Genomic DNA, 25587 nt, shown 5'->3' with positions numbered 1-25587 from the left:
TTAGGCTTTATTGGGGCCCTGCTGCTATGCCAAGAGAGTAGTGTCCCTTGAATTCTATTTCTGACGCAGTGTTTTGGTTTTCCTTGGTTCATCAAAGCGGAGAGCAGTGTGTTGCAGCTTTATTATGGCCACATTTGGTTTCGGCCAGAGCTGGAGAAGCCAGGAAGGTTTGTGGAAAAGGCCACCATGAAATTAAAACCTCCTTTGCCTGCCCAGAGTGCCTATGCGTCTTTAGCCATAGCTGTCGTCCAGCATAGACACCGTGTTAACAAAAGGAACCTTGCAGCGTGAAAGGCTGAGGATGTGTACGGTTTTAATGCAGAATCATATTATGTAGCAATGAACCCATTTGTAGAAACATTTGTAGAAAGAGCCGCCAGCTGGTTTGGGGAAAAGCAAGTGTGGAACTTGAAGTTTTGTTGGCTGGAGCCTCCATTTACTTAGTGTGTACTTAATTATTCTTTCTTCCATACAGTTCCCCTTGACGGAAACAATGAAATCCTTTTTTTGGCGTTTTCCATTCCCAGTTAATTATTAGGCTACAGGGAGGGTGTGTGTGTGTTCAAGACATATTTGTACTTGGGGTGGGTGCGCACCACAGAGATAATACCATACTTTGCCAGCCGTTTTAAAGAAAGATCAATTATAGTTTGTTTTTTTGTGTCCAGATTTATCTCAACAGAAGATTAGTGAGGGGTAACACACATTGGGTAAGCGAGGACACAGAGGACCAAGCTGTGTTAGAGAGGCCGCCCTGCCTTCCTCTAAAATGGGATTTTCAGAATTCTCTTAATTCCAGGCAAGCCGCTCCTGTTGCAGAGGGGAAGTGCTGCCAACAGCCATTCTCTGCACTCCGTCTTCATATTGATCTGCCTCTGGGCTCCAGAAATGGGGATTCCTTAAGGCCAGTCTAATGACATTACTCAACACCCCACCCCCCCCTCCACCACGAACCACCCTACCCATTTTAGAGCTCCCTTCGCTCCACTTTTTTCCCCCTTCTTCCTCTCACTGTTATCTAATTAAAAGCTTTTCTATAGAGGGTTGGTCTTGGCCTCCGGGCGTGGGGTACGGACATGGCAGCCAGCCGGGGGTTGAGTGATTGTGTGTGTGTGCATGCTAGCAATCATGGGTGTATGTGTGCATGTACATGTCTACTCGAACAGGCTGAGCTGGTGAACCAGGAAAGGGGTTAAAGCAGTCCCTGGACTAGCGGCCATGCAGGAGTGTGAGCTTAACTAAGACTGGGCTGCACGAGGGGAGGTAATGAGAGAGGGTGGGAGAGCTGCCCCTGGCCCGACAGGCAGCTGAACATGATACTGGGTCAGGGGGTATAACACACAACTTTTAGGGAGTGGTTATAGATAGTGAGAGAAGGGATGGGGGAGTGGTCTCATTGTGGGCTTGTTAGATGATATCAATTCATTCTTTGTTTCCTAAGCGCCTGTTGTGCTCCTGCTATACAACACAGGTAAGTGTGTGTCTACGTACCTTCAGGTCAAGGTTTTAGCTTTGGTCTGAATTTTGTCTTTCAGGCGTATTTTTGAGACGGATACAGACAGAGAGCGACGGGAGTCTTCAAGTGCTTTGGGATTTTCCCAGTTCCCACCTTACAGGCTGAGGCACAGAAGAGAGGGAGGGAGGGTGCATAATGGGAGGGATGCAAAGGAGGTGGGCTAGAGAGGAGGGAACCGGGGACACAAAAAGAAGCAGGATAAGAAAGCGTCTTGAGCATAGAGGCGAAGCAGGTGGTCAGGAGAGTCAGTGCAGATATGCTCTGCAAGTGAGTGGAGTGCGTTGATTGGATAAAGAGTGTGAGCAGCCTTTAAAATAGATTAGACGCTAAGAATCTTCAGCAATGCGAGACACTAGACGATGGTGAGTATCATTTTGTCAGATAACTACTCCTTTGTGGCTCAGCACGTTGTTTTGCATTAATTACGCTTTTCTGTCACATTGACTTCCCTCGGTGTGAAAGACCAGAGGTCGATTAGCTGCTGTCATTCAGCCGAGCATGATGAATTTCCACTGAATGTGATGAGCTCATTGTAGCATATGAAATGAAACTGTACCTCCTTTACTGTGACTGCTAACGCTAGTAAAAGGCCACCTGTATCTTTCTTTAATAGAAAGTCTAATTTAAGCCATGTTTTATTGAAGAAGTTCTGACCTTCGTGTTGTTATTACGGAAATTCTCTCTCATTATTTATTAAAATTGAATAATAAGCTGATTTAACACCCTGAAGTGTGTTATACTATAGCTGAATTTGTGCGATTTGTAGATTTTAAATGAGGTTAAGCAGGTCATGAACATCTGACAGCAACGAAGTAAGTTTGAAGTCATACATCTTTGCCATGCTTGCATGTTACAACATTGTGTTGGACCACAAACACCATCTCAGAGCACTTAACTGGTCGTTGGTGAAACCTAATTAAAATTGTGACCGCTCTATTAACTAAATGTAAACACGCCTGATCGTGGTTGAATGGAAACTCATTAGCGTTTGCATTGCCTCTTATTAGTCCTTTTACCTTGACACAATAGTTTTTTTTTTAGTGACTGGAAAGCCACAGTCTGCAGGGAGGTGCATTATCAGCCACATTGACTCACAAGAGGCTACACGGCTGAACTCTGCTGCACTCCATTGTTGTGCTATTTGCATAGACTAGTACGATAACAGTCACCTTCCTGAGCTGTAGCTGGCTTCATTCTGTCATGTGGACAGAGGCACCGGCACACACACTCTCTCATAATCCCCCATCAGGCTAGTCCAGTCCTAGACTGCATGCCCCTCATGTTCACATGATGAGAAGTCTTTTTGTGTGGATCCGCTGAAATCTCCTTCACAAACACTGATACTTTCTCTCCATTCACTTTTCCGAGGTTAGAGTCCATTGATGTAGAGATGCTATTTAAAGCACTATTGGGGAATTCTTGTGTTGTGAATCAATTACTGAATCTGAATGATTGCTTTGATAATAGATTTTCCTCCGATTTAAAATGTTCTTTGAAGACAACGGTATCTTTGCTTTCCCAGGAGCCGTGGACTATTGGTTTTCTTGTGATCCTTTTGGTCTTTTAAACGTGAAGTCATGGGCCTGAGGGGAAGGTGTTTTGGCACTGCAAAGAGCGTCATTTGACTCTTGAATTAAGACATGGAACCTTGCCTTTCCTGCTGCATTATAAGATGCCATTCAAATGTATCTTCGTCCAGGCCGGTATCAATCCTTTTAAAATGCCTGGCGACAGGTTAACTTTTCATTTCACTAAAGCAGCACAGTACGGTGGGAGAATATTAGCAGCAGACAGCCGTCCGCCTGCCGGCGCTGTCTTTGAAATGTTAGGTTGGTCACATGATTTGCGGTGAAAGGCCAGGTCAGGGGTCAAAGTGACGGATGTGGGCTTAAGATTACAGGCTGTGGGGGGGGTAGGGTCAGCACGGTCAGGGCTGCGTTTCAGGAGAGCAGAGGCAAAACACTGAACATCTTGATTGAAGCAGGTTAAACAAGTTCCATGTTATCATCCGGCTGTGAGTAACTGAAGGAAATGGTGTTAGTGGAAAAATGATGCCAGAGGTTTGATGGTGTGATTGCAATGGGGCAGTGGAGAGAAGCAAGCGTGTGGCCGCTACGTTGGGGTGAGCTACATGCACTCCCACGCACACAGTCAGTGTGTCCGTTGCTAGCTAGAACACAGCTTCAGCAAGGCAATTTCATTTGTATAGCACCTTTCAACAACAGGGCAATTTGAAATGCTTTACATAAAACATTAAAAGGATTGGAGAAAAAACATTAAGAAAAGCAAATCAAATTAAAAAAATAGTATGAACTATGGCTGTTTGGGGCGAATGCACTCAAACAGTCCGGCGGTTGAATTTGCGTCAAGGATGTCAAGGCAAACATTTTAGCATTTTAAGGACTGAAAGGACTGACTCACGATGTGAGTCGGTGTTTCTCAGCTCTGACATCAGGCATTTGTCTCTGAGGGAAGGAACCGGGCCCTCCGAGTGAGACATCATTCCCATGACCTCAACACAATGCCAAGTTGGCACTGTTCAAAAGATGCTGAGGTAGTTATATTATGGCAGCATTGTAAGCAGTGCACTGTATTAGGGGTTGCTCCATCTTAACTTGTTTGTGTTATTCAGACGGCATAGAAGGAGAGGAAGTAAGCAGTGTTGGTAATAACGGTGTTAGAGTATAACGCCAAGAGTAATCTAATTAATTACTTTTCCCATCGTTGCAACGCCGTTGCCGTTACTGAGAATGTAAAGTTGCGCGTTACTACAGGTTGGTTGAATGAAGGTGTCGGCTTTGGCCTGTGTCACACATCAGCTGCCTGTGAGAGAGCAGGGGTGTGGATGAGGACGCCGTTGCAAATGCGATGATGATTGGCTGGGTGGGCGGATGATGCCCTGATCACGCTGTCTCACTGCTCACTCTGACTACCAAACGCAATAAGACAGCGATGATGGCGACGAGCCAGGGAAATGCAAAGGCAGCGTTCTCAAACTGGAAGTACCGGCACTACTTCTCGCTTATTGAACTTAAAGGCAGGAATGTTTATGTATCATGCACGCTATGCCCAGGAAAAAAGACTTTATCCACGTCTGCCTCACGCAACTCTAATCTTACGAAGCACCTCACATCAACACATGCTAACACGACACTTGTTGCTGCTGCTGCTAACCCAACCCCAAGGCCAAATGCATTTTTATTTCTATACATATCATATGGCAGGCTGCAATCTATTGAGTTCAAATAAATACCAAATGTTCTAAAATACTTATATGGTGTTTTTATTCTTCAATCAGCTAATATACACATCTTTGATGTTAAAGATGTTATAGAACGTAAAAACTGTAACTAATTACTTTTTTAAAATAAGATGACCAACACTGGAAGTAAGCCAGGGGAGCAGTCGGTATAAAGGCCGGTGGTGCTGTGCCTCCATGCAGACGGCCGGTTCCATTAAAGTGCAGGAACTCAAAGGGAGGAAGGCCACAGTGCTGCAGCCATTCAGCTTGAGCCAAACGCACAACCAGAACCTCCTACTGAGGTTTCTGCAGTCACAGTCTCAACTGTGCTTGTGGTTCTGATGTCATCTCAGAGCAATTCCTTCCCCTCTCCTCTTCCAAACCCCGCTGTCTGCTGGGAGACCCCCCACCCTTGCCCACCCAACTACACACAAACACACACTCACATGCTTTCTATATCCTACTATACGACCAAGAACACAGCATCAATAAAAGACTTGGAAGTGGACTTGATAGCTCACTATATCAACTGACTCATTGGCACAATGTATACAAAGGCTATTTTGTACCGTCAGAATACCACTAAGAGTCATTAGGACGGATTTTTTTGGGGGGGAGCCTGTGGCTGAATGGGGCATGGTAATGGAGCAGTGGGAGAGCGGACAAAAGCTGTCCACCGCCACCCCTCCTCAGCAGCCTGGCCCAGATTATAGTGTTTAAAGATGTAAAGTGCCAAAGAGAGTACAGCTGCATGATATGAGGAAAACATGCAATAATGTTGATTATTGCGATAATGGTATAAATAGTACTCGGCTCTTTCGGTATACTCCTAAAATAGAACACTACATTGCTTTTTAAAGGAAATTGAGAAATTAAAACTTTTTTTTTCTTTTTACGAATTGGACATTTGAAATGAACTCCAAAGTAAAAAGAAGTGAGGCTTCAATTTTGAGCTGTCCTTATGTACCACTACGCCCAACTAACTAACCCCCGAGTGCAGAATCACAGTCTTTTGGGCTGTGGTTATTGCAAAAGTTGACATTGAGATGGCAATAAAAAAAAAAACACTTTATTGTGCAGCCCTAAAGGACAGCTGTTTATCTAACAGTGTGTGTGCGTTTGTGTTTCCAAGGCTTTGGGAAGACATGAAGGGCATGGCTGGAGTACATTGTCGAGTCAGAGGTGTCATTAAATGGTGGAATGACTGTGTGGGTTGCCTGAGTGTGTGTTTCTGTCTTCCCTTTCTAAAATGCATGCTTCAGAGCTGTTCTGCTTTGCGCCAATGCCACAAACATCGACTTGGCTTAAGAGCACCATATTTAAAACAAACATGTATTTTATTTTTATGTTTGACTTTGAGGTGGATACATGGATTGATAAATGCTTCTCTCTCACTGTTTCCCTCAATCCCAGCCACAGACTTTCAGTCCTTTCCATCCTCCTCCTTCGCCTCTCTAACTGTCCGGCCACCGCTACTCGGGTCAAGACTTAAGCAACCATTCAATTTAAAAAAAAAAAAAAAACATGGAGTCTGACTTTCATTTGGACAGGATTCCAGACAAGCCACAGCCGCTTGGGTAGGCAAATCCGATTTCTCTATTCTTGCCACCGGGGGCCCTTCTGTTCTCGGTGAGAACGTCTGACAGAGAGTCAGCTGGGGCTGCAATAGAAAGCATTCACACCGAAATCCAGAACCATAAGGCATAACCAGTCGTGGGCAGATATGTCAAAAGGGGTGCTCTGAGAATGCAGGTCAGAGACGAGGATGACCTCAGGGGTTGAGAAAGGATAAGGATGAAATGCAGAGAAGGAGGGGGGGGGGGGGGGGATGTACATACACACAGAGAATATAGTGGTAGGGGGTTGTAGTGGACAGACAGGCCCGTTGGGCCAAAGGCTGGTCCCCTGATGTGTGTCTTTCAGTGTGCCCAGGCTGGGTGGGAATGAGATCTGACGGGTGTGAAATGGTCCTCTCTCTCAATGACCCAGGCCCCTGCAAGGTCCAGCCAGCTAACACTGTCGCTTTGTCCTTCAGTTTCTCAAAGAGCCTGTATATCAAAGGCCTCATAATGACTGAGCTGGGACTGTACGAATGCTGTAGGAACCCCAATGGCATCGTTGATGATGACATTCAGTTAACATTTTTGATCATAATAATGTGAAAGGCACAAGAGGTCGTTGGCTAATAACAGTGGTTTGTGCAAGCGGTGCAAAGTTTGACATTTAAGGACATGAAACTCTTCACTTCTGGAAACTACTTGCAAAGAGAACAGAACAGAAAATGTCACATGAAATGCCAATGCCATAGCATCTTGCTGTTTCTGTGTTTGCGGCTGTTCCCTTCCTGTTAATTCACTTGGTACCTGAAGACACCTCTATTCACGCCTTTTTAATAGCATCCCTCTTATGTGTGACTTTATCTATCTCCTTCCTTCCTCTTGTTGCATGAAAAACTCTCAAGCCCCACTCAGCTGAACAATAGTAATCTGCTAAAAAAATCTGGAAGGAGGACTCTGAACCTGCCATCAGAGCTTAATAATTCAGATAATTACAGGTCAGTGAAGGAAAGGCTCCCACTAATACCAGTTATTATGGAGAAAGGAAAGGAAGACACATTAGGTAGAAAGATGGGGAGATGAGAACTTCTTTTTGAAGGTTGGTCTTTCAAACCTCTGCCACGCTTGTTTTCAGACTTAAAGGAAAACACCACCGCATTTCCATACTGAACTATGTTCTGCTCTGATGTTAGACGAGGTGATACATACCTCCCTCTCCTCTGTGCGTGCACTCAATGGCTCTTGCGCGCACTCCGCGCAGCGCTAATTTGCTAGCATGTAGCTTGTCCCAGTATATTCCTTAGGATCCAAAGGGGGGTGAAGTTAGAAGCGACCAAGCACTTCCACATTGTCCCTATTTAAATACGGTTACGTGAGTAGTTACACGACCCAAGTTTGGTTACACTAAATGAAACATGCTAATTTTTCTAAGCGGATAACAAGGATAACTATATAGTATGGCGGAATAACAACTGGAAGCACTTCGACGTCGGCGCAGTAATATCATCACTCCGCTCCCCCTCTTACTTCCGTCAATAGAACCTACGTGACCTGCACGCCGTCGCCTGCACCAGCTGTAGTAGTTTGTGCACAGTTGAGGAAGCATCAGGTTGTAGTAAGATAGTTTGTGAACAATCAAACATCATGGTTATAACGTGGATCGTACAGGGTTGTGAAAACAAGCAGAAGGTATATAGTCCCGTCATGTTTTGAGTGATGATATTACTGCGCCGACGTCGAAGTGCTTCCAGTTGTTATTCCGCCATACTATCTAGTTATCCTTGTTATCCGCTTAGAAAAATTGGCATGTTTCATTTTGTGTAACCAAACTTGGGTCGTGTAACTACTCACGTAACCGTATTTAAATAGGGACAACGTGGAAGTGCTTGGTCGCTTCTAACTTCACCCCCCTTTGGATCCTAAGGACAAGCTACATGCTAGCAAATTAGCGCTGCGCGGAGTCCGCGCAAGAGCCATTGAGTGCACGCACAGAGGAGAGGGAGGTATGTATCACCTCGTCTAACATCAGAGCAGAACATAGTTCAGTATGGAAATGCGGTGGTGTTTTCCTTTAAATAAAGGCAAGCAATGCAGCAGAGGGGGAACGAGTTCTCTTGGCGAGTGGTTTGGCGTGTTCTCAAACGTCGCTCCAGCTGACTCATCTCTGTCCGCCTGTTGTTGCTACTGCTGTCCTGAAGCTGTCGGAGAAGAGCTCTGAATACATCACTGTCTTATCCTTGTGACTGTCGCTGCCATTTCTATGCTTCTGCAAGATATGTTCTGATTTGGGTAGATTGGATTCTGTTATGAGACAGCATGACACGTTGACATCCCCCATGCAACCTGAGGCCGCTGACATCCAGGTGTAGTAACCTGGGAATGACCTGTCTAACGTGGCATAACTTGGCCCTGAACTCACATTTTCTAAAAGTCTGAAACAGCAGCAGATACAGTTTGAAAGCTGTGCATCATATTTGGGCATTATACACATACAGAATATGTTTGAAGGGGGTTTAGTGGACAGACAGGCCCTCGGGCCAAAAGCTGGTCCCCTGATGGGTGTCGTTCTTCGTGGCCAGGCTGGGTGAGAATGGCATATGATGGGTGCAAAATGGTCCTTTTCTGTAGGTGACCCAGACCCCTGCTCGGTCCGGCCTGCTAACACTGTCACATTGTCCTTCAGATTCTCTAGCTGGGAGTGTATGAATGCTGTAGGAACCTCGATGGCATCATTGATGACATTCAGTTAACATTTTAAGGCACAATAGGTTGGTGCCTAAATAACAGTGGTTTGTGCAAGTGGTGCTAAATATGACATTTAAGGACATGAAACTCCAGAGTGGATCACTTCTGGAAACTACTTTCAAAGTCGTAACAAGCTACTCTAGTTTCTGGACTAAACAGTCGTGCATTTTGTCTATTTATCAGCTTGTTCAGTACAATACTCAACCAGATTTGTTTTAAAATCCCACAAGAGACATATCCTTGGAATATTGTATGACTCTGATTAGTTCACTTAGTTTTGAGCACGATTTTTTGATCAACCGCATCTTGTCAGAGTTAATGACATCCATATTGATTGCTGGGAGGGAACAGATGTGCAGCATTATCAGAAAAATGTAACACCAAATGCAAATATAGCACCTCGTTGTTTCTGTTAGCTGCTGTTCAGAATGTTCTGGCTCTTTTCCCTCTGCTTTAAAAAGAACACGCACCTCGACGGTGGACGTCGATGATGATGGTGATCTTTGTATTACTTTTATCATGCGATGTCTGAATGCACACAAATTGAAGGCAGCCTGGTATTTGTTTATTTTGGTCTTCCGAATCAAAACCACATCTTATTCCTTCACACGAATAACTGTAAAATGTGAAACTCTAGTCACGGCAAAAATGCACGACTGGTTTTAGAGACATCAGAGGTTGAACACAGTGTATCTTGACATAAAGGCTTGTGGAGAATATCAAGGATTGTCATTAAAAAATGTATTATCTCTCAAGGTGTCGTCGACTTGTATAACAAGGACGCGGTTGTCGTGGTTCACCTTGGTGTGCTCGTCTTCATACACAAAGCTTAGCACGACCTCTGACTCAATCATCAACGTGACAATACAGTTGATGACACTTTTCTGGCATCTGGCACCACATAGCTATCAGTCTTTTAACCTAGCATCCCTCTCACATGTGACTTTATCTCCTGCCTTATAGTTTCTTTCTAGTGACATCCACTCAGCTGAACAATAGTAATAATCTTCTAAAAAAAAAAAAATCTGGAAGGAGGACTCTAAAACTGCCATCAGAGCTTAATAATTCAGATAATTACAGGTCAGTGAAGGAAAGGCTCCCACTAATACCAGTTATTATGGAGAAAGGAAAGGAAGACACATTAAGGAGAAAGATGGGGAGATGAGAACTTCTTTTTGAAGGTTGGTCTTTAAACCTCTGCCACGCTTGTTTTCAGACTTAAATAAAGGCAAGCAATGCAGCAGAGGGGGAACGAGTTCTCTTGGCGAGTGGTTTGGCGTGTTCTCAGACGTCGCTCCAGCTGACTCATCTCTGTCCGCCTGTTGTTGCTACTGCTGTCCTGAAGCTGTCGGAGAAGAGCTCTGATAATACATCACTATCTTATCCTTGTGACTGTCGCTGCCATTTCCATGCTTCTGCAAGATATGTTCTGATTTGGGTAGATTGGATTGTGTTATGAGACAGCATGACACGCTGACATCCCCCATGCAACCTGAGGCCGCTGACATCCAGGTGTAGTAACCTGGGAATGACCTGTCTAACGTGGCATAACTTGACCCTGAACTCACATTTTAGTTTTAATTATGACATGCTATGCAGAGACTGACATCATATTTAGACTTTTCTTTAACTCCTGTTGTTTAAAAGTTTCCCTTTCCTCTTCCCCCTACTCTTCAGATCCAGAATGCTGAGAAGAGGATGAGTCCCTCAGGTCATCGGAGACGTCCACGTGTCTTTGCTGCTGTCCCTCACCGACAGCCCTCTTGTCCCACTGGGGCACCATCTGCCTCACCACGCTCCCCCCCTTGCCCCTCCCGAGGTCCCTCCCCCCAGTAGTGGCCATCCCAGAGGGGAGGAAAGGCGAGCCAGCCCCTGTAAATATGCCTGGATGGAGGTTTCAGTGGCGTCTCGTCCTGCTGAACTCCCTGACCTGTGGCCTGGAGATCTGTGTGGCAGCTGGGATCACATACGTGCCCCCGCTGCTGCTGGAGGCCGGAGTGGAGGAGCGCTACATGACCATGGTGCTAGGTAGGGCTCTGTAATGACTGAAAGAGTGGGATCTGGTTACCAGGCCTCTTTGCTACCTCGGAGTTTGATTCATTTTGTCCCAGGCATACACATAGTCTGTCATCATTTCTCCCTCTCTGTCCCGATTCTGACAGTGTATTTATTATTATGTTGTTGTTGTTATTCTGTTTAGGACTACAGACCACACAGTTGAGCCTACAATTCTCGCTAATGCACATTAATTATCCACAGACTCACAAGATTAGATGTGACCATCTACTCTGTGGCTTACTTATTGACCACAGGAGTGAGTGTTTCTTGTCCAAATGATGGATTTTCTCAGCCCGTGAGTGCCATTTGTTCACTTTGCAATCCTTACTGTATTGTCATGGGCTGAAAAGAAATGAGATTCTATTTAATCGGCCTGAATGCTTTGTTTGCAGTATTACATTAAAGCCATTACTCAAATGGAACATTATTTAATAAGTTGCTGTTAACGCCATGAGAAAGAAAAGGGCTGCACCCTCCGAGGAACGTTTTTTTGTAATCTACTTTTGTTACATAAAGATGTGAACGTGTCCAGTGTTGGCCAGGTTTTGTTTGGTGGTGGAGAGAGTGCTGAACATAGACGAGATAGTGCTTCGGCGGCTCCTATCTCCTTTTCCCATTCAGGTCATAAAGACATAATGGAGGCTGTTAGACAAATCAGCGGCCAAATCACCTGTTGTTTTGTTGAGTTGGTAATCGGTGCTAATTGAAAGGCAGCAGGAGAGCAAAGTGCCAGAGGAAGAGCCACGATCTGAAAACAGACTGACTGATTGCTCATTGCAATTCATGGAATTCACTTCACAACATTGTAAAACCAGGAGCAACCGTCATTTCACTGAATACAGCGTGTTTGCTTTTCATGATATTGTTAAACCAAAACATTTGCTATTATTATTATTAATAATAAAAACTATATACATGTATATTTATCTATTTGTTCTCCACAGTGAACACTTCTCTATCACAGCCTTCCTATGGCATCTTAAACTACTTTGCATAGGATTTTGCAAGAATTGACCGTCAGTCTGGAGCGAGTCTGACTCTCCGGATGTGTATGTTTGGGTATAAGTCACGCGGCATTCTCCTTCCCTTCCGCCATCTGTGCTATGTATTTCGCAAGGGCGCTTTCTTTTGCATCCTGGGCTTGGCACCACACAAGACAATTGGGAATGGTTTAAAGAACCCCCTGTACCAGAATGATAATGTGTGGAGCCAAGCCTCTTTCTTTAGCAGCGACCCACTGCTGTGGAGATACGTCTGGCTATGTGAGACTAGTCTGGAACTGGCAGGAACATCTGGGACAGGATGTGGAGAGCCAGCTTTCACTGTAGCAGCATTTTAGAGATATATTCTAACCCAGTTGTTAAAAACACCACGCCTTTGAATGTGCAGGAGTTTAGAGGGATGAGCCAGTAAGTCTGTGCTCCTCTGACATTACACTTAAAATAGGGTTGCCACTGGAAAGCGAAGGGAGCTGGAACATACAGAACATTGTTTTTGCCAGCTTAAAGGATCTCTAAGAAAGTGATAATCCAGCTGGGAGTGTAAATGTTGATTACATCTTATAAGAAACGTCAAAAATATCAAGTAGGCAACGTGCGTTTGAGTCCTCTTCTGTTTTGTAGTTAGGGAAACAAAGAGGTCACGCACATTTTTGCAGCCAAATCTTCGAGTCGCTGATGACAGCTCAATTATGTCTGGCTAAAATATAATTCAAAATCCGCCTCTGGTTGTTTATTTGTGGCTTTAGTTGCCTCAGACCTGTCAATCCAGCAATAGCCTGTAACAGGTTTGTTTACTGCAAAAGGTCAATCATCATGGTGCTCACAAACTATTAGTATCAGAACTGCTTTATTGATCCCCAGGGCATTCTTACATTATGGTTGCTCTTATATATAATCATAAAGAAATATGAGGAAAGTAGAAGGAAAGGACCATGTGAAATAAAATGGAAATCATGTGCATAATGGTACCATATAGAACATAATATAAGAGTAAATAAGAAAAACAAGAAACAATGAAAGAAATACAAGAAATATGTGCTTCACACACACAACCAGTGTATATATTGAATTAATAATTTCTATTAAGTGTATTAAATATAAATGCAAGAACAGTATGAATTATGTTTTAAATTTACAGGAGGAATGCAGAGTATTGCACATTCGAGGTACAGTTTCATCATTATTGCAGGAGCCACTGCATCCACTACAATTAGCATATGTTTCCATACACACACACACAGTTGGCATCACTCATACGGTATATAGTTGCAATTTTGAATAGTTGCATTATTCTAGCCAAAATGTCATTCACATGGTCTTCACTAAAGACTCTTTGAGGCATTGCCTTGTGACTATGCAGATGATAAATACAATTACAACGCACCAAAACGCTCCGCGTGGATGACGGGAGTGACTGTTCAAGTATAAATAACTATATACAGTTCTACTCCTCCGTTTCCGTAACGGACGCTGGCGATACGAGGAAGAATGATTTCATTGAAGAGTTCCTGGGAATGGCACTCATCCTTATTCTCATCTCCCTGTAATGTAATGGAATGCCCGAGTGTTATTCAAATGAAGATAGATATTGTGTGTTGGGAGGGCTACAGCTAATTCCCTGAAGCAGTATTGTCAGGTTCTCAGATGGCTGCCTTCTACTTTAATAGCTTGGCTGCTTCACCCTGCCTTTGTTCCCCCATGTTAGTGCAGTAGGCAGGCTTTAGAACACGGAGGGGTTTGTTGCTCTTGTTATTTTAAGCATATTTAGGTCTGTGTTTAAGTAACACAGCACATTAAGGAATGTGGCACATTTTATATTGGGTGTTATCAAGCGTGTGTGTGTGGGCTAGACACTACACTGTTTTGTGGTTGCATAAACAGAGCTGGAATGCAGCTGGCATTGTATTCAGAGGCTGGAAAGCATAGTAGAGTAAACTTTAGTGTCCCTGAGGGGAAATGTCTTGAGCAAATGTCTTCAAATCTGGGACAAACCACTTGGTCTCATGGATGAAATTATTAGATTCTGGTAGTCAAAGGTCAAGACCATTGTGACCTCGCGTCCATCCTATTTCCGTACAAGGGGATCTTTTCAAATTTGGCCAAAGAGTCCACACAAGGTTAAACTGACTATCATTTCGTGGGTCACTGCGGCCTCACAAAACACTTTTGGCCATAACTCAATAATTTATATGCTAATTAGGACGATTTCACACAAACGTTTAATAGGATAAAATGATGAAGTGATGACATTTTGGACTGCAACTTGACTGCATGGTGGATTCAAGTCATTTCATGTTTCATGACTACCTGCTTGTACAATGACATGTAAATGATGTACATAATGCTACAAAATATCATGTAATATATGCAGAAAAAATACAAGTAAATTGCAAAAACAGAGTAAGAAAAGTAGAACATCAGCAGGATCTGGCTGCTCCCTCATACAGTCTGTGTGTGTGTGTGTGTGTGGGTGTGTGTGTGTGTGTGGTATAGTGGACTGAGTGTGTGTGTGTGTGTGTGTGTGTTATAGTGGACTGAGTGTGTGTGTGTGTGTGTGTGTGTGTGTGTGTGTGTGGTATAGTGGACTGAGTGTGTGTGTGTGTGTGTGTGTGTGTGTGTGTGTGTGTGTGTGTGTGTGGGGTATAGTGGACTGAGTGTGTGTGTGTGTGTGTGTGTGTGTGTGTGTGTGTGTGTGTGTGTGGTATAGTGGAGTGTGTGTGTGTGTGTGTGTGTGTGTGTGTGTGTGTGTGTGTGGGGTATAGTGGACTGAGTGTGTGTGTGTGTGTGTGTGTGTGTGTGTGGTATAGTGGACTGAGTGTGTGTGTGTGTGTGTGTGTGTGTGTGTGGGGTATAGTGGACTGAGTGTGTGTGTGTGTGTGTGTGTGTGTGTGTGTGTGTGTGTGTGTGTGTGTGTGTGTGTGTGTGTGTGTGTGTGTGTGTGTGTGTGTGTGTGTGTGTGTGTGTGTGTGTGTGTGTGTGTGGGGTATAGTGGACTGAGTGTGTGTGAGACAGTAAGTCTTACAGCTGCCGATGGTGAGGATTGTTATGATGGGCCTTCACAGCTGCAGCCAGAAGAAATGTGTTGGAAGTGGTTTGGTGTCTTTCTGCCCGCCTGTCTCTTTGTCAGTACACGTCTGTTTCCCTGCGTATCCACCCAGGTTTAGGGTCTCATTATTTTTCTCTCTCCAGACATCAGAAACACAAATGTTTTTGTCTGTGTTTTAGTTGCTTGTCAAACTGTAGAAAGTGGTTAAGTTGTGTGTATTTCAGTCATGCTTCCTTGTTTTTGACCCCTAGTGGCGCTGTAGAGCAGCGTTTTAATGGTGACGTCCTTGTGTTGTTTTGCAACCATATGCACGAGGGACAGACATGAATTTACAACGTGCACGTACACAGAGTGATCATAATGAGAGTTCTACAGGATACCTTTTTAAATGTCAAACTTTATCCCCACGGTGGGACCGTTTTAGATATTGCATGCGTATTCAAACAGCCCGTTCACCATGGTGCGTTCGAATTAGCCAAACCAGACGTGTGGAGGATGAGCTCAGGGTGTGTTACCTTCAGGCTGCAAGCAAGCCATCTGCAGGAGCCATCACCAGCAGTCGGTAGTGATGGCAGAGCGGTACATGCGGTTCACTCCCTGGTAGGGCAGCAGCAAGGAGGACTAGACAGGAATAGTAACAGGAAGGAAGTCTACCACTCATACAAACCGTTATAAGCCACCAAATTATAGACACAGATTGGATTTACACCTTTTCGGTGTGGGATATTGTTAAAGTCTGTTTGAAACACTAAGGCACTTGCATTTCCAGAGGGAAAATGACTCGTTCCTCTTCAGCAGTTTTAAATGTTTATTCCACTTTGTCCACATCCTCTACATCTTTGTTTTTTTTTTCGTGTTGTCTCTGAGATATTCTGTACATCATTGGCTCTGTCCACAGGTATTGGTCCAGTGCTCGGCCTCCTATTCATCCCTCTCATTGGCTCTGCCAGTGACCAGTGCAACAGCAGTTATGGCAGACGGCGGCCTTTCATCTGGCTGCTGTCTTTAGGAGTCCTCCTGGCACTTTTCATCATTCCCCATGCCGACGTACTGGCTGCACGACTTGCCTGGGGTGGGCACACCTTCCAGGTAGGATACCCGTTTGTTTGTGATCGTCATCATGTTGGTGAATTCTACCTACAACGCACACAAAACGAGAAATTAACTCGTGTTACACCATTTGCTACAGGTGGGCTTCCTTATCCTCGGGGTGGGTCTCCTGGACTTTTGTGGACAAGTGTGCTTCACACCACTGGAGGCTCTTTTGTCGGACCTGTATCGGGACGAGGAGGACTACAGCCAAGCCTTCGCCATGTTCTCCTGCATGGTCAGCTTGGGAGGCTGTGTGGGCTATTTGCTACCAGCACTGGACTGGAGTCAGAGCCTGCTCTCTGCTTACCTAGGAGGCCAGGCAGAGTGCCTCTTCTCCCTCCTCATCGTCATCTTCGTCTCCAGCGTGCTCATCACCATGAAGGTGTCCGAGGAGCCCTCGTGTGCCAGCAGCGGCTTGGCGGGGTCCGGATCTTTACTGGAGTCGGGAGCCGGTGTGATAGAGGCCGGCAAGTGCGGCGTGCCGCGCTCATGCTGCTACCTGCTGAAGTGCAACCTGAGGTTGCTGAAATCTGGACCTTTGCTGTGCCTGCTGAGAACATGCTGGTCCATGACCCCGGCCATCTACAGGAGCTACTGCCACGTCCCGCGGGTGATGAGGCAGCTCTGCGTGGCTCAGCTCTGCAGCTGGGTAGCTGTCATGTCTTTTATGCTTTTCTACACAGACTTTGTCGGGGAAGGCCTGTACCATGGCGTGCCCAGTGCATTACCAGGAAGTGTGTCCAAGCAAAGATATGATGAAGGTCAGAGTTCACACACATACACACAATATATTATGAGTTGGTGATAATAGGCGAGTTGGTGATCGGGGCACAACTCGACAAAATCAATGATTAGGTACTCAAACGGTTGACTGATAGCTGAAATCGGCTGCGACGGAGCCAGTTTAATGACCTGATTAGGCTTACCAGTTAGCTGACAAGTAGAACAGCTTTTAATATGTACAGAAATGTACTTTTTAAGTCGCGGCCAGAAGAAAGTACATAGAATCATATGTTTTCTGAACCCCCAAATGCCCTGACGCATCACCAGCAAGACCTCCCACATGACTCCAAAGCCTCGATGGAACCACGACTTGAAATATGGGATCCTCAGCATGCGGTACCCACTTTCTCACTAGAACGCCATCTAGAAGTGTGTAACAGCGCGCAACATTTTTCACCTCACCACCTGGCAGCACAGAGCTGCTCTCTATTCACTCTTCAATTCACCGGGCGACACAGACAAAAGAAAATCAGGACATCACAAGATATTCTCAACTTCCCCAGCTGTCTCCTCAGCCTGATTATGCCCTGTGTTTCCGTGCATGCTGGAAAAACTTCAGGAAAGCGTACAGCACTTTCATCAGGCTGTTCAGAGCCTGAATGAGAGAGGGTTACAACTGGAGGTGGTGACACCTTAGCACACAACGACCAGCCTAATTTAATATCCACACGTTCTCCCTGTTAATGCATGAAGTCACAGTCTAACTTTATCTTATGCAGTGGGGCAGATAACACGTTTAACCCCATTCCTCGCATAAGCATTCATTCTGCGATATCAGTCCTCTCAAAATGGCAAAACGTACTGCAGGACATAGGAATTGAATGCACATGTATCTCTCATTGTTGCTAGCAACCTGAGTTACAATCAAACAAACAAAAGGGTAGAAATGACTCACTTTTATGAATGAGTGCATACTCATCAGCGAATCCCACAGCCTCAATTACAGTTGTAACCTTACGTTCAACAGGGTATGTGGCAACGCTACTGGGCAGAGAGAGTTGCACTTTCTATAAACTCCCGTTGTGCTGCTGAGACTGGAGTCCTATCTTTGTCACCATGGCTTTGCCTCCACCACCTGTCCACATCACCTGGCCCACGGTACATCCTGTCTGCTCGTGACAGCTGGGCGAGATGCACTCGCATTCCTCGGGCACAGGTGGAGGACAGTACACAGAGCCTGTCTTCCTGCTCGCCTACATGCTTTCCTGCTGCCCTCCTTCTGGCTCACGGTGTTGACACATACCTAAAAAGACCAGCCGCTAACATAATGCTGATGCAAGAGTTTGCATGATGGTAAACATTTTGCATTTTGTGTATTTCTACTTAAATACAACCTGAGCAAATCTGTAGTGTGTGTGGTGTAAGAGGGAGACGTCTTTCCGTGGTGTATTTTACCAGACGGTGTTTGAGAAAGAACAGTGAAGGGAAGAATGACGCTGAGGTAAACAGATGTGAGGCAGACCAACTTGTGCAAGTTGCAGATGTGTCCGAGTTAAGTTCTAAGCCAGCTTTCTTATTTTACACCTTATGTCTCTCCTCATTTTTTGTCTTTTCCGTTTTCACCTACTTTCAGCTTCCTCTGTCATTTTATCAACCCTTGCCTAACTCACCACCTGTTTTCTCATCTCCTACTCCTCATTCTCAACCTTTCCTCTCACACCAGTTCCCCTCTTCCATTTGACATTTTCATCCCTCCGTCCACATTCTTTTCTCCACCTCGGGCTTTGTTTACTTTTCACTTTCCCTCTGTCTCTCCTCCCTGTGCTTGCTGGACCACGAGGAATGTCACACTCACAAAGAATTAATGTGAAGGAACCAGCACACAAAGAACATGTTCATTCAGGTCCGGTAGACGGACAAAGAGCACCGTTCTGAGGTCTGTCTGTGCAGCGTTTGTTTAATCTGAACCCCAGCGGATGTTATTAAACCGTATCATTCAGCTTGCAGACATCCCTGTGCATCAAGGTATCAGCTTTTCTGTAGTTCCATTGACTTTTCTTTTTTTTTTTTACTTACTGCTTTCATTTTTGGGATCATATTTCCTGCTTGGAATGTTTGCAAATGAGTTATCTGTGAATTATCAGACATTTCCCCGGACTGCAGCAGTCGTCCTGTGCACAGATTCAGTAGCATTCTGGTCCCATATCTCGGAGGCCTTGACTTTCAGTCCTCATTAGCTTCTGCAGTGTTTGTGAAGTGGGCTCGGCAGCTTTGCTTTCCAGGAGTAATGTGATCCACGTACTCCTTTCACGTAAGTGATTCTCTGCTGTGCGGGTGAACTTCTGACCCACACTGTTCACCGAGAGCAAGCTGAGTGATCAGGCTGATAGCAGACAGAAATAAATAACAGTCCAGACATGCCATCACTCCAGCTTCCAAGGATTAGCACTAAAATAAAATAAAACCTTTGGTTTAGGGGTGAAATAAATATGTGCTTAACAGCAATTTCCCCACAAAATCCCACTAAAATGTATTAAAAATGTATTGGAAACTGATTGAAATCTATTTCTTTCAGTTTTGCAAATATGTTCCGAGTTCAAAGAGAGAATGCAAATAATTATGATTGTACTGTTTATTTGTTTGAGTCATAATGACATTGTCGTTACCCCGACTGTTTCTCTGTGTGTGTGTGTGTGTGTGTGTGTGTGTGTGTGTGTGTGTGTGTGTGTGTGTGTGTGTGTGTGTGTGTGTGTGTGTGTGTGTGTGTGTGTGTGTGTGTGTGTGTGTGTGTAATCCCTCTGCCCACAAATATTGAATTTAGCACCTTTTTTAAGTATCACTTTCAGATGCAGGACATGATTCATCACAATAGTAAAAACCTGTCACTGATGAATGCTCATTTAGGCAACAGCTGACTGTCAATGTTATGCGGGAATTGAAAACCTTTTGAAGGCATGCAGCAGGCAATTTAAATTAATTTAATTTGCTTAATCTATGTCTGGAACTCTTTTCTTGGACTTAAAATTCCTCCTCAGTCAGGTGGTGAGACCTCATCCAAATGCTTGTTATCTGTCTTAGTGGCTGGCTGGGCCAGACTCGGGACATTATCTCAGTAAACAAGGACCGTCCTGTGTGTGTGTGTGTTGCCCTGTTTTTCAAAGATTTATCTAAGGTTGATGCTGTCTGCGACTAATACCAAACATGTGTCCGTGCAGCAGATCTCTGAATGCCTCCCCAACTGGATCTGCGCCTGTGTGTTTATGAGCTTGAGCAAACAGTCATAGTTTAGCTCATCCAAACAGCTTTTAATGCATCACAGTTTAAAATTGACGTAGGGTTGGCTAATGTGGCCATAAAAGGAAATTATCCTGAGATTAAGCAGATGTCAGATAGTTTAATTTCAAATTACCAAATGGTGCAATGTTTTGCGTTGAGGAAGTCATCGTTAGAGCTGGGTCACCCACAGAGGATGTCTGACGGACGCTTTGATTTTTACATTTCTTCCAGGTATCCGTATGGGCAGTCTGGGCCTGTTCCTGCAGTGTGCTACCTCAACCTTCTTCTCCTTGATCATGAGACGTTTGGTTCGTCATTTTGGCTCCCGGTGGGTCTACATGAGCAGTATGGTCAGCTTCACGGTCTCTGCTTTGGTCATCTGCCTGTCCAAAAGTGTGGTCTTGGTCACTGTAATGGCATCCCTCACTGGCTATGCGTACGCCACACTGCAGACCCTGCCCTACACACTCACCTGCCAGTACCACAAGGAGAAAGAGGTACGTTTTAAAAGCTACTCCACACAATGACGGCATGAATGAAAAGTTGACTCTTTTCTCGTCTCATTTCAGGTCTATATGCCAAAAAGGAAAACCCAAAGCGTTCATAAAAATGGTATTACAACCAAGCGTGACTCTGTGTGTTTGACCTCTCTGGAAGAAGAGGGCAGATTGAACCACAAGACAGGGACTCCATATGGGCATGCCTTCTTCAGCCAGAATGGCTCATCTCACTGCTCCGGTGGCGCCGAACAGGAGGAGGTCGAGACGGCTTATGAGAAGCGTGGCGTGGGTTTGGACTTTGCCATCTTAGACAGCACCTTCCTCCTCTCTCAGGTTTTTCCCACCCTCTTCATGGGCATGATCGTTCAGTTCGCACAGTCCGTCACTGCCTATATCGCCTGCTCTGTCCTCTTCGGTGCCCTCGCCATCTACTTGGCCAGTCATATCATCTTTGACCAAAAGGACCTCAAAAGCTGAGGCTTGGATGTTAACGATTCGGGAGCGATGGAATCACAAAAAACAATCGACAAACAATCATTCAGGTTCCATGGGCGGAACTCAACAATGCACTACTGTTTCCAGAATGCCTTGCTCTAGAACCATGTGTTTGCACTTATATAAGCTCTGTGTTGGGGGAAGTGTGTTCGTCAGGGTATGAAAGAAAGTGGTTTACAAAAGAAAACGTTACACGAAACGTTCTATCTGCCAATGGTCTTGGTATTTTTACCCGCTACCCGAAGAATCAACACCGACTGTGTGCTCAGGTCAGGTGTGGTACTCTGTACTGAATGCAGTTGAATTCTATAGAAATATCTCTACAATGTCTCTTTGTTGCGACATCTTTTCTGTCCTTCGTCTCTTTCCTCAGGTACCACAGAGTTACTGTAGGAATTCATCAACCTCGGACACATGCCTTCTAACCTTTTTTATGTTTTTTAAATGGTCTTATCCTGTGCTTTTCAAATGTTTTTATTATTATTATTTTTTTTTTAGTACAGTGTGTTTTGTACTCATAGCAACATATTTAACAGTGTTTGCTCGTAGAAATTCATCTGCAGCATCACTTAGCCAGTCTGGAGCCGAGTCATCATCACGCTTGTTGGATATTAGAAAAGAGAATTACAAGAGGGGACCATTGGACTTGTCCGCCCAGGATGAAAAACCCACTTAAAAGGGTACTCCTATGATTTAATATTGACTACGTTTCCCATAATACAACCCTATACCATGTTTCATTAGACCCTCTCTTTCTGTCAAAGAGCCAGTGTGTAGCATTTTGATCACCTTGCGCGGAAACTGCATTCTCGTGATGTCACAAGAGCATGTGGAAATCCATCTTGTCAGATTTCAAGTAATGCGTTTGTGTCTGGCAAGCCAGTGCACGGACCAATCGGTGTCCTGTGAGGAATTACTGGCAGCTATGTGTGTAGTTAAGGAAGTGTTGTGATGCAACAAGTCAGAGAGGCGTTTAAAACAACCCTCTGAGGAAAAGTTAGCGTAGCTGCTGCGAAAGAATCCCTTATATCGGGACTGGAGAGCATTTCTCCGGAAAGGAGAAGGTAGGCGAAGGATGGGGTTGAAGACTTTTCCTGATGGAGGAGATCAGATGTTTGTCAGTTGGAGCGGTATTCAGTCGGTTGCAATCTGCAGCCACACCGCTAGATGCCGCAAAATCCTACACACTGTCTCTTTAAGTGCCGTCATCTTTTACGTTGGTAATGCAGTTTTACCTTCAACTGTTCTTATGCTACGTTCAAACTATGAGCGACAGAAGCAACATTGCGTTAAAGTGTTGCTCGTTGAGCTGGATTTCGGCATTTATACGATTGGTTTCGCCACATCATTCGAACGCTGAGAAAAGTTGAGAGCGGATAAACTTTGATTCAAGTCAAACAACAAGCGTCATGCTTCGGTTGGTAGCTCTGTGTTACCGGCGTTGAGAATGACTTTGTGGGGCGTTGCTGTGTCGCTCGTCGTGTGAACGCAGCATTAAGCCCGACTCAAAATAACCCTGGTGACATCAGGGACTTTACAACACTCCTCCACAGAGGACATTATATAAGAGTTTTCACATGCTGAGTAGGACTCTCCATGACGTTTATGTGTATCCCTTTAAAAATTCAGCTGTTTTGACGTTGGGCTCATTCTTTTCCCTGCATCTAGTGTCGTCTATTAATTAATGAACGGTTTTGCTGTAAATATTCTGTATGTGTTGTTATGCAACCTGTTGAGGTGAGGGGTTGTCGACTGTGGTGGTCTCAGAATTAAGCTATTTACTGGAACTGGAAATATTACATCAAAACGTCTTCTGTCTAATCAAGAGTCATGTAGTCACGCTGTCCAACTCTGCTTCTGAAAAGGACGGTCCTCTCAGGTTAGAACATTGTTTTAGTGACCCATCCTGTTCTTATGCCACTGATGAAACACTTCCCCCCTCCTGCCTAAACCTTGGTGTTTAAGTGTATTTCTCAAATGACAATCTCGGACATTCAGATGGGCTTGTTACGTAATGCTGTATGTAAGCATGTCTGCTGGAAGCTCACTTCATGGCATCCATTCCTGAAAGACCAAAAAAAAAAAAAAATGCGGCAAAATGGAAGTATTTGGTTACTGAAAATGATGTGAGAGTAGGCTGTTTGGTGTGTGAGTGTGAGACATGGAGGACAGATGGTGAGAAATAGAGAGTAATATTCAAGTGTGCGGCTAAATGAAAACTGACATGACTTTTTTTTTTTCACAGTTATAATACACTGTGTGGACGAGCCTCGCCCCCGTACGATGCTGTATGTTACAATCTGTCGTGGCCTTCAGTCGAGCTTTTGGAAATTGTCCGGTTGGTGTAAACACCATGCTTGGTTCTCAGACCGATAAGCGAGCTCATTTGAGCATTTTGTATCCAGGTTGTCTTGATCCTGCACAAGGGGAGACGAGCTCAGCAGATACAGATACTGAATGGTATTGCCCGAGGTGTGCTGCTCAGCATGCGAAAAAACAGCAGAGGGTTTGTTTGTCATGTCGATGCCACTGCAGAGAACCCCCGAAAATGGGAAAATGTCGTCTACCAGTAGCTGAAGTGTCAGGAAAAAAAGGTTGTTTTACAAGTGCCTGTACATTTTTTTTTAACATTTATTTTGTACATATGTATTTATTTATTATGCTTTTACTACAAATTAGCACGTATTGAACTATTGACCTCTTTGGCATCTTTTGTGGGTGCAAGGGCTTAGGCTGTTTCTGTGAAAAAAGATAAATTATTTGTATAGATGCGGTATAGAATCATCGTCAAATTATAATTTATTTCATCATTTACCCACTTTATCCTGTAGCTTTGGTAACATGGAAGAGCATATTGCAGATTAGCATACGGGGAGTTGTCAGAATTCCCCCCCCTGTGGTCATATAGCACGTAAACTTTTCTCCTGTCACATGAGATGCTTTGTGGATTTTTTTTTTTCTCCTGGTGCAAATGAGAAGGCTTATGTCAATACTGCATTATCTGGGTCTTATGTAACCACTCGTTTTCTTTTCTTATCAGAGATAACCTTTACAGATGTGTATTTACTGGATGGGTGGAGTCGTTTTCAGTCTATTGCTCTCAAACCAAATGTCTTTTTAAATTTAAGACAACAACAAAAAGTGCCAATGGTCAGACTACTTTAAGGTCAGAAGTCAGTGTGTTTAAAATGTGATTGATCGGGGGTGTTTGGTTTATTTTTAAATCAATTTTTTTCCACAAGATTTCAGTCACCTGTGTGCATTCATCCATAATAAAAAAAAAATGTATTTAATTTTCATTATACATCCATCAGATTGTGTATAAATATGCAGTTACCAAGTAGATTTTATACAAAATAAAAGAACTGCATTGTTAATGAGACGCTGTCCTTGAGTAATTTTACTAAACATAAATTATTACATACAAGGGATGTTTAATCTTAAATATTAGATATTAGTCTGAGTTGCGTTCATTGCCATCATTCTTTAAGCTTTCAGTGCAAACATCTCTGCAGTTCTGTCTCCAGACTGAAGGCTGCTTAGAATGAACTTGAATATGGTGCCATCCTTTGGAAGTCTTGGGGAACTGATGTGTGCAGGAAGAGCCCGCTGCTGCGCAACTGCGCCGGCCTCGCTGCTGACGCATGGGCACGCTGCTGGTGGCATTATCTATTACATGGAAAAGACGATAGGCTTTCATGTTGCAGGGAATGGCATGCTGACAATGTGTGCCATTTAATGGCAGGCCTCTCCAGTTTGCTCCTCATGGTTCTCACGAAGGCACCGCACGGGTTATGATGTACTATTACAAAAATACATATTCAATACTGTATTTGAAGGGGGGGGGGGGGGGGGGGTCGATTACTTGCTCAAGGACACATCAGCAGAGGCTAATGTTGACCGACACCCGGGTCTTGAACCCTGATCTTAGCGGCCGAGGACCGGTGGGCCCCCCTGCTGTGCTCCCTGGTCCTGCATTGTACGCCGGCAGAGAACAGAGATTTACGGGGGAGAGGAGGGTGTTCTTGAACGGAACAGCAGGAGAAGAAGTGGGACCACAAGAGCCCTGTCATTGCTCTCCGGTGACAAGTGGGCCTGTTTTTACACCTTCCTTCTAAATAAGGAAGCGGCCTGACAGACATATGACCACCGACCCAATTTGGGAGCAGCGACCGTGCGCCCCCATCGCGTCCCACGGCCGCTGGACGCCACCAATAAGCTTCCAGTCCGGCTGTGTGACAGCAGTGCTATCCCCCCCCCCTCAACTCTCCAACACACTTGGTTTTTATTTTTATTTTATTTGTATGTTTTCCTGCTGTCAGCGCCCTCTCTACCCTG

The 25587-nt window shown here is 44.6% G+C and overlaps 1 protein-coding gene across 2 annotated transcripts in view; it reads left to right on the top strand.

The window, feature by feature from the left end:
- LOC311019269 (solute carrier family 45 member 3) overlaps positions 1 to 24620 on the top strand; it is a 33652-nt gene extending 9032 nt beyond the window's left edge. The window contains exons 1-6 of one of the 2 annotated variants that reach the window (XM_084018569.1): positions 1832 to 1878; positions 10736 to 11086; positions 16062 to 16252; positions 16353 to 17016; positions 20486 to 20751; positions 20824 to 24620. In XM_084018569.1, coding sequence (XP_083874695.1) covers positions 10939 to 11086; positions 16062 to 16252; positions 16353 to 17016; positions 20486 to 20751; positions 20824 to 21231 — 1677 coding nt within the window. In that variant the 5' untranslated portion in view covers positions 1832 to 1878; positions 10736 to 10938 and the 3' untranslated portion in view covers positions 21232 to 24620. Of the gene's footprint in view, positions 1 to 1831; positions 1879 to 10735; positions 11087 to 16061; positions 16253 to 16352; positions 17017 to 20485; positions 20752 to 20823 lie in introns of those variants that run through there. The other variant, XM_084018568.1, reaches the window with a different exon arrangement.
- The last annotated feature ends 967 nt before the right edge of the window (positions 24621 to 25587 follow it).

This window comes from Eutrigla gurnardus (assembly GCF_963514095.1).
Source record: "Eutrigla gurnardus genome assembly, chromosome: 9".
Classification (NCBI taxonomy): domain Eukaryota; kingdom Metazoa; phylum Chordata; class Actinopteri; order Perciformes; family Triglidae; genus Eutrigla; species Eutrigla gurnardus.
The sequence above is the reverse complement of the archived record's forward strand: the minus strand, read 5'-3'. Positions and strand labels throughout refer to the sequence as shown.